At 47.2% G+C, this 11,188-nt stretch overlaps 1 protein-coding gene across 1 annotated transcript in view; it reads right to left on the reverse strand.

Moving 5' to 3' along the window:
- The window catches only part of GRB2 (growth factor receptor bound protein 2), a 59,933-nt gene extending 48,998 nt beyond the window's left edge, over nucleotides 1–10,935 (reverse strand). Inside the window, exons 1-2 of the mRNA XM_084747824.1 lie at nucleotides 10,784–10,935; nucleotides 1,129–1,332 (exon numbers count right to left, since the gene is read on the reverse strand). Coding sequence (XP_084603950.1) covers nucleotides 1,129–1,206 — 78 coding nt within the window. The 5' untranslated portion in view covers nucleotides 1,207–1,332; nucleotides 10,784–10,935. The remainder of the gene's footprint in view (nucleotides 1–1,128; nucleotides 1,333–10,783) is intronic.
- Between the last annotated feature and the right edge of the window lie 253 nt (nucleotides 10,936–11,188).

The raw sequence follows: 11,188 nt of genomic DNA on the forward strand, positions 1-11,188 counted from the left end.
ACCTGTGTACTGCAGCTCCTCACCAAAAGTCTTGCCAGGCGATGGAGGCGAATGCTTTTAATCCCAGCACTTGGGAGGCAGAGGCAGGTGGATCACTGTGAGTTCAAGGCCAGCCTGGTCTACAGAGCGAGTCCAGGACAGCCAGGCTACACAGAGAAAACTGTCTCAAAAAACAAAAACACCAAAAACAAAAGTCTTGTCACACAGCACTCCTTCACTGTAAGGGCAAACTACTGCTAGGTTCACTCCGTATAGTTCCTCCTATAAACCACATTTTCATGTCTATCACTCAGGGTAGTAAAACAAGTATCTGGCAAATCTCAACAATCCGGAATGAGGCTCAGAGGGAAGACTATCAAAACTGAGGCACAGGCAGCACTCAAAGTAAGCTTTTCTCGCTGAAGTTCACACACTCTTGGACAACACTCACCCTTGGAAAGAAAACTGACATCCCAAAGGTTGAATTACTCCAGCCAACTGGGCAAATTACCATGTGCCAGGTGGGAAGCCAGCACTCCTGTCATAGCAGGGCTCAATAAGCTGCAAAGCATAAAGCAACTCACTTCTAAACTGTATCAATTTTTTATGCTTAGACTTTACTGTGCAGTATTGCTCACGCTCCTTTAAAGAAAGCCAAAATCTGACTTGTCTAAGGGCAAGTTAAACACTATGTAGAACTCCACTAGTTTTTCAGAAATCAAGGCATCGAACTCTTCAGCATCTAATCTACTAGCACCCCACCACAAAATGCAGATTCTTCTGGCTATGCACAGTAAGGTTAGAGAAATGCTTTTGCATAAATAATCCACATGGAGGATTTTTTTAATACTGTGTTTTTGTTTTTACTACAACTTCACAAGGTAAACCCACTGCTCATATCTCTTTCTTTGACTTTTCCTGTAGCAACAGAAAAACAGACATTCACACAAAGGCAGTTAAGGACCACACACACCAACTCTCTCATGCCACATTTAAAAATTCACTGAGAATCTACTGCAAGCCATGCAATCAAAGCTGGTGACAAATGTTAAACGTGTGTACTGAGGATAAAGCAGGCACAGCTTCTTTGTGTGTTACCACAGTGAGGGAAGGCAGCCAAGCACGGGAGGCCACCACATGAGCACTCACCTTAAGGATGTCCCCCCTTTTGAAGCTCAGCTCGTCGTCGGCAGTAGCTTTGAAGTCATATTTGGCGATGGCTTCCATTCTGAGCGCAGCTCAGTGCTCAGCAGCCTGAAGCAGGGGGGGAGGGAGTCTTCCCTGTGAAGAGCTCTGGCTTCAGCCTTTCCTCTTCTGGGGCTATTCTTGCACACTGGGACACACAATGCCACCCTGAATCAGAAAAGCGATGATTAAGAGAAGTGGCCAGATCGAAGGCAGCCCCGCCCTGCCAATTGGCCTACACTCCCAGCCCCCACGCCCCCTGGCTTCGTAGGGCTCGGCCCCCTCCTCCTCCCTTCCAGGCAACAGCTCTCCTTCCTCTTTTCAGCTTCAGCCCCAGGCGACTGACAAGCCCAGCGGCCAATAGCGGCAGCTGCTTAAGCTATTCCAGAATACACTTCCTCTTCCTTCCCTGAGGGTTAAACTCAGGAACCGGCGAGTTGCCTCAGTCAGTCTCGGGCCTTTGCTCCAGCACCCCTTCACACATCTCCCGCACTACCCCACTGAAACTAAACCTTGATCTATCTGTTCTCAAAAATGGTAGAGCTAGCTAGCCTAGAACCGCATTTTAATTCCACCGGCTGCAATACAATAAGCACCAGCATCCTTCACGCCCAGTCTGTCATCTGGTCATCAGAGAAGGACTCAGCCCAGTACTGGGTGGGGGAGGAGGACCCATCTTGCACCCGACACCCACGCCTCTGGGTCTGCGTATTCCTTGAAATGAATGGCCAGGCTTAACATCCACAAAGAGCCTCTACGTTATTCCTAAATAGCATAGATGGAAGTTCTATTTTATGTTTTAAAGGAATCCCTTCCAGCATATCTGAGCTGTCAATTTTTTTTGGGGGGGATAGGGTTTCTATACTGTAGTTATGGCTGACTTGGAACTCCATGCACACACACACCCCAGACTGGCTTAGAATTTGGGGTGACCCTCCTGGTTGGCCCCTGGAGTGCTGAGACCACAAGTATGTGCTATCATGTCCTCTGCCTCAAGTATTTTCTGTGAAGACAAGTAAGTACAGGCGGGCGCCAGATGGTCAGACCCCAGCCTCATCCAGGTTCCCCCTCACCGGTGCTTTCTTCAAACAGGAGAGTCCTACATCAAGTAAGTGGCATTCTGTAACTAGAAGATTCTGTCACAACTCCTCCATGGTGTATCCAGTGACAGTGAACTGGGGCAGTGTAATCATAAATAGGGGACATAACCGTGACCTCTGCATTCATAAGGGAAAATGAAGCCCCATTCCTGTTTACAGATACAGTTCTTACAAACTAAACAATAGCAGACAACAAGGGGCCACAGCATAGTGGGGGCAGATTACTTATAATGGTACCTTTCTTGGATAATTACCAACTAGCTGGCAGCTCACTTGAGGGGCACAAGTAACTATGAGTCTTTTGTTCTAAAGCTAACAGTTGGGGCATTAATCAAGCATAGGTACAAATGGCCAAAGCAGCAAACATGAGAATATTCAGACCAAGTGATTTATATCAGTGCTGTCACAGAGAAAGAGATCGCCTGGTGGGAAGTCCTCCAGGGAAATCTGAAAGCAATCATACCAATAAGCCACACCATGGCTTGTTCTTCCAGGCCATACCTTAGCTAGTCTTATGCCTCTCGAGAGAAGAAATGAACCAGGGCATGATAGCACAACTCAGGGAGGCAGAGGCAGGCAGCTCTCTATGAGTTTGAGGCCAGCTTGGCCTACAAAGTGAATCCAGGACAGCCAAGGCTACACAGAGAAACCCTGTCTCAAAAGGGGTGGGGGTGTAGGATGATGACAAAAAGAAACCTAGTAAATATTAAAGTATTATAAAAACAAAGATGAGGAGGCATGGTGGTGCATGCCTGTAATCCCAGAACTCTGGATTACTGTGAGTTCAAGACCAGCCTGGTCTCATTGTAGTTATTTTTCATAGATTAAAACAGATCTACAATATTCTAAGAATTTTTAAATATGTATAGATGATTTGATTGTGCATGCATCTGTATACCTCATGTATGCCTGGTGCCCTAGGAGATCAGAAGGTGTTAGATTCCCCTGGAGCTGAAATTAAAGGTGTCCTTAAGCTGCCCTACATAAGTGCTGAGATCCAAACATGGGTCTCCTGGAAGAGGAAATGAGTGCTCTTAAACTCCTACCATCTCTCCATGCCTGATACGTCATTGCTTTGATTTGCATTTCATGTTTTCTTTTTTAACTTCCAGTGTGTGTGTGTGTGTGTGTGTGTGTGTGTGTGTGTGTCCCCGTCCCTCCTAATGCTCGATGTATCATAGAAGGTATCTATCATCCCATTTTTCTGGTAAGAAAACTGGGTCTTGTTTAAAAGGCTTGCTCAGTATCGTAGGTGTAACTGACAGGATACTTGAATAAATGGAATTTCTCCTGCCTTCCCAAACCATGAACACTCAGGAGGTAGAGGCAGGTGGATCTCTGTGAGTTCAAGGCCAGCCTGGTCTACAAAGTGAGTCCAGGACAGCCAGGCTACACAGAGAGAAACCCTGTCTCCAAAAACAACAAAACAAAACAAAACAACAACAAAAAAAGCCCACAAAAATCAACATTAAGCTTGTGGGGGAGGGGGAATGAATGCGGGAGAGGAAGAGAGACAGTGTGTTGGTTTAGAGAAAATGAGAACAGAATCCTATATAAAGTCCTTTAGGTACACTTTCAGATACAATTCCCCTACCACTTCAACAATTCAAACTGCATTTTCTCAGACATTACTGCGTGTGATGGGCTCTAGAGACACGTACTAACAGACACTCTCATTAGGCACTGTTAATGTGGCCTGCTACTTCATTTTCTTGGGGAGAGCAGCAGTGTCAGCTGTGCAGGAGCTGGAGAGACAGCTCAGCGGGAAAGCATGTGCTTAACACACTGGACCCCTGCAAAGTGTGTGTGAGCGAGAATCACTGTATATGTGTTTACCTTCAGAGTTCTTCCTTTAATAGTGCTGTGTAGAGCATAGGATTTTTGTTACCACTTTTAATGGAAGATTGGGATTCCTTTGTTATGGATAACCTAACAATCTAATTCCTTCAGGTTTTCTAAACAAAATACTAACTTTTATTTGCTACAGACATAAAAGTATTCACTTGATCCTCTCACATTTATCCTCACAATTTTGTGATTGCACACGCATGTGCACCTGCATATGGAAGTCAACGGACAGTTTTGTGATTGCACACGCATGCGCACCTACATATGGAAGTCAACGGATGGTTTTTGGAAGCCAACTCTCTCCTTCCACCACGTACATTGCAGGGATAGAACTCGGGTCACCAGGTTTGGCAGCAAGCACCCTTACCTGCTGAGCCACCTCAAAGGCCTCTGTTCTGATTTTCTGTTAACGTGATTGACTTCCTGAATCAACAGTGTCAACTTTCACACGTTTAGACATTTGAGTTTTGTTTTTAAGATAAAGTTTCACAGTGGCTTGTACTGGTCCTGAGGTCAGGAGCACGCCTCAGCCATGGCCTCTCAGGTGTTAGGCTGACAGTGACGGGTATAAAGCAGTGCTATGTGGTAAGAAGACTCTTCTCAGGAACCTGCTGCAGGAGAGCTGAAGGGAGCTGCAGAAAAGCAGGCAGTGAGAACTACCCAGCTTTTGCTTGTGTTTAGAGATAGCGCCTCTTGTAGCCCAGGTTGGCTTCCAACCCTATGGAGCAGAGGATGACCTCCCAAGTGCATGTATCACCACACCCTGTTCAAGTAACGCAGGGATCCAATCTTGACACACATACACACACCATGTACTATTAAGCCTTGCCCGTAGCCTGACCTTGTGCTTTTTCACAGCTGTACAGCTGTGCTGCAGATGTCTCAGATTCTGACTGATACAGAATGCACATCCTTCTGCTACATTAGTATTTTGAAAATGTAAAAGGAAATGGCTCAATGGTTAAGAGCACTTGCTGCTTTTACAGAGGTCCCAGCGTCAAGTCCCAGAACCCACATGTAACTCCAGTTCCAAGAGGAGCCAACACCTTTCTATCCTCCTGCACAAACTTGGAAAACAAACAGACATGTGCATATTCACTTGAATAAAAATAAATCTTTGGGGCCTGGAGAGATGGCTCTGAGGTTAAGAACACTGACTGTTCAGTTCCCAGCACCCACACGGCAGCTCACAACTGTCTGTAATTCCAGTTCCAGGGGCTCTGACACCCTCACACTGACATGCATAGATGCAGGCAGAACATCAATGTACATTAAATAATAAAGATTTTAAATAAATAAATAAAATCTTTAGCCAGCTACGGTGGTGTACACACACCTTTAATCCTAGCACTTCAGGAGGCAGGGGCAGGCAGATCTCAGTGAGTTTGAGGCCAGCCTGGTCTACAAAGTGACTCTAGGACAGCCAAGGCTACACAGGAAAAACCCTGTCTCAAAAAACAAAACAAAACAAAAACAAAAAAAGAAAAGAAAAAGAAAAACCAAAAATAAAGAGGCTAAGGCAGGTGCATTGCTAAAATTTTGAGGCCACCTGAGGTACACATCAGGTCACCCAGGAGCCACACATATCAAGGCTATATCCCAACACTGCCTCTCAATAATACATCATACAATTTGTGTAAAGCAACAAAACACATGAATATATGCTTTAAATTGTTATGCTAACAATTGGGGGTTTTATTTTGTTGAGACAGGGTTTCTGCGTGCAGCGTGGCTATCCTGGACTCCTTCTGTAAACCAGGCTGGCCTTGAACTCAGAGATACCTGCTGTCTCTGCCTCCCAAGTGTTCATAGCCTGGGAAGGCAGAAGAAATGTCACTCATTCAAGTATCCTATCAGTTACACCTACAATACTGAGCAAGGCTTTTAAAAGAATGCGCCACCATGCCAGGCCTATCAATTGTCATCTCTACTAGTATATAACAGAATACTATTACTTTCTGTGCAGTGCCTTCATTACTTTCCCAGTAAGTAGGTATTACTTTGTATTGACAACACAAATGAAAGGCCTCATAGATACTCTGGTGTAAGGCCTGGATTAACTGTCCCTTTAGCATTTACATTTTCTAAATCCTAGTACCCTCCAACTGGATAATAAGGCTACAGCAGCACCTGCCTAGTGAAACATTTTGATGATTAATATGTTAACTAGTAGCATGGGTCCCTTTTCAACTCTAAATCTACATGTGACAGTATCTAGAACCAGCACCCACATATACAAACTCAGGACTCTATGACAGATACATTAACAATGCTATTAATTACAAACTGGGCATGAGCCTGGGACTATCAGTGACATTCATTAGTAAAGCACTTGCCTATCATGCTCAAGGCCCTGGGTTCACAATGTGATGTCACATGCCTGTAATCTCAGCCTCAGTTATACACTAAGTTTAAGGATAGGCTTTGTTTCAAAATAAAATGGGAGATGAGGTGCGGTAAAGTGTTTCTTAGCATGCTCTATGCACTAAGCTTAACTCTATCATGGCGCCAGGAAGGCATACATTTTTTTTTTTTTGAGACAGGGTTTATCTGTGTAGCCTTGGCTATCCTGGACTCACTTTGTAGAGCAGGCTGGCCTCGAACTCACAGTGATCCACCTGCCTCTGCCTCCCGAGTGCTGGGATTAAAGGCGTGCGCCACCACTGCCCGGCAAGACATGCATGTTTTACAGTTAAATCACCCCACATCAGTGTTAACACTACTTTACATATACAAGTAATAATTATGTAGCCTAGCTGGTAGAGTGCTTGCCTAGTGTGCACAAAGCCCTGATTTTGACCCCCAGCACTCTATAAACAGGGTGTAGTGGTTACACAGGCACTTGGTGGAAGCGGATCAGAAACTGAATGTCTTCCTCAACTATATAATGACCTTGAAACTAGCCTGGTTACAAAAGGTAAACAGACTTGGTGGTGGTGCGCACCTTTAATCCCAGCATTTGGGAGGCAGAGGCAGGTGGATCGCTGTGAGTTCAAGGCCAGCCTGCTCTACAAAGTGAGTCCAGGACAGCCAAAGTTACAGAGAAATCCTGTCTCAAAGGGGGAAAAAAAGGTAGACAGACAAAACCAAAAATAAATAAATAATAAAAAAAAAAAAGTAATCATGGGCTTGAGGTATCACAGTAGTATAGAGTTTGTCTACCTTAGGCAAGGTCCCAAGATCAATCCCCAGCACAAAATGAAACATAAGTGTTTAACTACTCCAGGAAGTGAATCCATGGTAGATTATGTGCTTGAGATCCTAGTTCAATTCCTCCTAATGGGGGAGAGCATTTTTTAAAATGCAAGTATCTATATGCAAACCTTAAAAAGTGTATCTTTTTTAATCAGCCCATTCAGGGACTCATTTATTGTGGGGGGCGTGCTTGTTATATGACGAAACACACCCCTCTACTTGTACCAGACAGGGAACCCACCCAAGTCCAACCTGATGAAATCAGTGAGTTTTGTGGGAGTGAATTATAGGAATATGAGTGAGGGGTTACTTAGAGGAACAGAAATGACTCAAAGACAGCTGTGTCACCAAGTCCCACCCCAGCATGGCTGACAGCTCACAAAAACTGGGAAACCTGGAGCACCCTGCACAGCCTGCAGGCAGCTCAGCAGGTTGGAGACTGGCCTTTCCAAGGGACTCTGGTCTAAACCTCTTCCAGGCAGCTCAGCTTGTTTCTGATTCTTCCAAGCAGCTGGCCTGGTCTTGAATCTTCTTTGCAGCGGTGTTTGTCCGAGAGTCTTTGCAACTTGGCTTCACTTAGTTTAAGAGGGACTCTGCTTTCACTGCTCACTCTACCAGGGAGAGGCCTAGTGAATCTGGTCAGTTTGGGGACTTCGTGCAGCTATTTTGAGTGGTTTACCTTCCTTCTAATAAAAGATCTTCCCTACAGGATAGAACATTAGCATTACGTAACAGTGCTGGAGTTATGCTGTGCCATAACCTAACTTTAAGAGGATCCCCTACCAAGTACGGTAGCAGAAGCCTAGGATTCTAGCACTAGGGTGAGGCTAGAGCAGGGTGATTCAAAGTCTGAAACCAGGGCTAAGTATGTTGGTGCACACCTTTCTTTAATCCCAGCGCTTGGGAAGCAGAGACATGAGGATCTGTGAGTTTGAGGCCATCCTGGTCTACAAATAAGTGTTCCAGGACAGCCAGGACTACACAGAGAGACCCTGCCTCGAAATAAATAAATGGCTTGAGGCCAACCTGGACTATATATGTCAATACCTTGTCTCAAAAAAAGTGGATAAAGGTATTTTTAGCAGGGACTGGTGGCACAGGCCTTTAATCCCAGCACTCGGGAAGCAGAGGCAGAGGGAGGCAGATCTCTGAGTTTGAGGCCAGCCTGGTCTACAATGCAAGTCCAGGGCAGCCAGGGCTCTGTTACACAGAGAAACCCTGTCTCGAAAAAAATTAAAAACAAAATTTTAAAAATTAATTGGCAGGTTAGTGTTTATACAAACAAATTGTAAGAATCAGTGCTGAATCAAGGAAGTATAAGCAAATTTTAGAATTTGCATTTCAGCTAATACACTATGTCTGAACAAAATGAAAATGATATATATTCATTCGACTTGGCACAACTCAGGGGAAAATCAACTTTGACAAGCACAAAACAATAAATCTCAGTAAACATTGGCCAAAGGTGTGGTGCTCCTCTGAGTCCTGTGGGGAGAGTGGTGGCTCTGTTCTGCAGTCACCTCTCCTAAGTCTCCATAGCTCTCCATAACAAGCGTTGCTGCCCGCATATGACATGATGGCAATCATGAAGAAAAACCCCAGCACCACCACCAAGTAGTGCTTAAAACCGAACAAGTGGGCTAAAGACACAACAGCTCAGACTGTCAAGAGCACTGGCTGCAGCCAGAGCAGTCACACGCCTTTAATCCCAGCACACCAGGAAGCAGAGGCAGGCGGTTCTCTGTGAGTTAGAGGCTAACCTGGCCTAGAAAGCAAGTCCAGGACAGCCAAGACAACCATCTGTTACTCCAGTTCAAGGTGCTTTGTCTTCCTTTAGCTTCTGAGGGCACCAGGCATGCACGTGGTGCCCATATATACATGCGGGCAAAATACACTTAAGCACCAAAAAAATTGCCAAAATCCTTTTCAGAAGCCTGATTAGACCTAGATCGGTGGCTAGATGGGTAGGCAGGCTTTAATTCACTGATACCTAAAGTTGTGTTGCCTTGTATTTTTCAAGCTATCTTAATTCACAAACTCCAGAGATGGTTTTCACTTAACAATTGTTTGCCACACTGAAAACTTAAAAAGAAGTCTTTTGGCTCCCAAACTGACTCACTCTTCCTGAGTACCAGTGATGAGAAACAGGAGTGAGAAAGAAAGAAAATACTAGGCACAGAAGCATGATCTGTGAAGAGAACACTAAAATACAAGCGACCAGGCAAAAAGCCATTTGTGATCTGGTGGCACTATCGATTACTTCGGAATGAATTCAGCCCTTTGAGTCTCCTAGTTCCCAGGGGGAGAATTTAAGCATTACCCCCGCCCCATCCCGTGCCTCCCTAGCTGCCCTTCTGCCTGGCTGAAGTACACAGAGGACATTTAAAAGTAAAGGAATGCAAACGGGGAAGGAGATATCTTCCCGAAAAAGAAAAGGGTATGTTAGAACGACGGAGAAAATTAACAGTGCCAAAAAGAACAGAAACTTTGAAAATTATAGCGGAGGACCAGCAAGAAGGGGAAGTAGATTATTTTTTTTTAAAGGGGGGGGGGTGGAGGGGCCAATGACTAGCGTTACAAAGGCATTTCGTGTCCCTAGTGGAGTGCGAAGGAGACTGAGAAGGCAAAAACTAGAGAACAAAGTGAAAGAGGGGGTGAGGAAGTCAAAATAAAGACAATTCCTCTAAACTCTTTTTGAGCGTCAACAGCATCACAGGATGGACGTTGAGCGCGCTTCGGCTCCCCTGCAAACTGCAGTGCTGTAGCTTTTTGAAGACAGTCTCAAATCACTTTCTAAACAAACTCTAGCTCATAGCATAGGGCTTACAAAACCCATACGAATTAGGGGCGTTGCGAACGGGCATGAACCAGCGGGGCTCTGTCGCTGAAATCCTTCCTGCCAGCATTCTCATCAGCTGCTGCTACTTTTTCCCCCAAGTATTTTTCGAGAACTTCTAAAACAGAAGCAAGCTCCCAACTCTGACAAAAAGACCCGTCGACGGGTCCGGGTAACAACCATTCTACCTCACGGTGGATTCCCGCACACAATTCGACCGCAAGATGCCAAGAGACGGTGACGTGGTCGCCTTGCAGGTCAAAGGAGCATCAATCACCACGTTAGCAGCCGGCACCGAATCCCCCGCCTCCCGGGCTCAGTCAGCCTGACTCAGAGCAGCACACTGTGCCTCCCGGCTGCCCCGGGCTCCCTCTGCGCCAAGCCGGACGGCCGCGGCACGAGACCTCACCGCCGAGCCGGGTCTCTGCCCCAAGAGGGAGGAAGACTGGCACCAGGAAGGAAGCGCCCCGAAAGGGGAAACGCGGAGACGGCGGCACAGCAACTGCGCTCGGCTCCGTGCCTTCCCCGGGCCGCGAGCGGCCCGCCCCGGCAACCCCGAGCAGACCGGGCCCGGGATGCCCGCCGCGGCGCGGGGACGACGGAGCTCCCGCTCTCCTCCCGCCCGCTCTCTTACACTCACCGTGGCGCAGCCGTCCGCTCAGTCTCCCAGCCCGGCCCGCCCTACGCTGCCGCCCGCGGCCGCCAACCCCGCTGCTGCTCCTCGATTGCGGCGCCCGCTGCCCCGGCCGCCGTGCCCGCCTCAGCCTCGCTCGCACTACTACCGCCGCCGCCGCCGCCGCCGCCCGATCGCTGAAGCAGCAGAGCAGCCTAGCTTCCGCTCCTCGCCAGGGTCCCGCGAGAACTTCCCCACGCGGCCCCGCCCCGCAGCGCCCCGCCCCCGCGAGACTTCCCCCGGCGGAAAAGACCCAGAGCGCAAGCGCTCCTCCTCCGCTCCGCCCGGCAGGTAGCCTAGCGGATGGCTTTGCGCATGCGTCAGCTCGCCCCCCAGCAGGTGGCACGGACTCGGCTCCGCCCCTGGGTCGCT

This window comes from Acomys minous (assembly GCF_964271855.1).
Source record: "Acomys minous genome assembly, chromosome: 12".
In the NCBI taxonomy this organism is placed as follows: Eukaryota; Metazoa; Chordata; class Mammalia; order Rodentia; family Muridae; genus Acomys; species Acomys minous.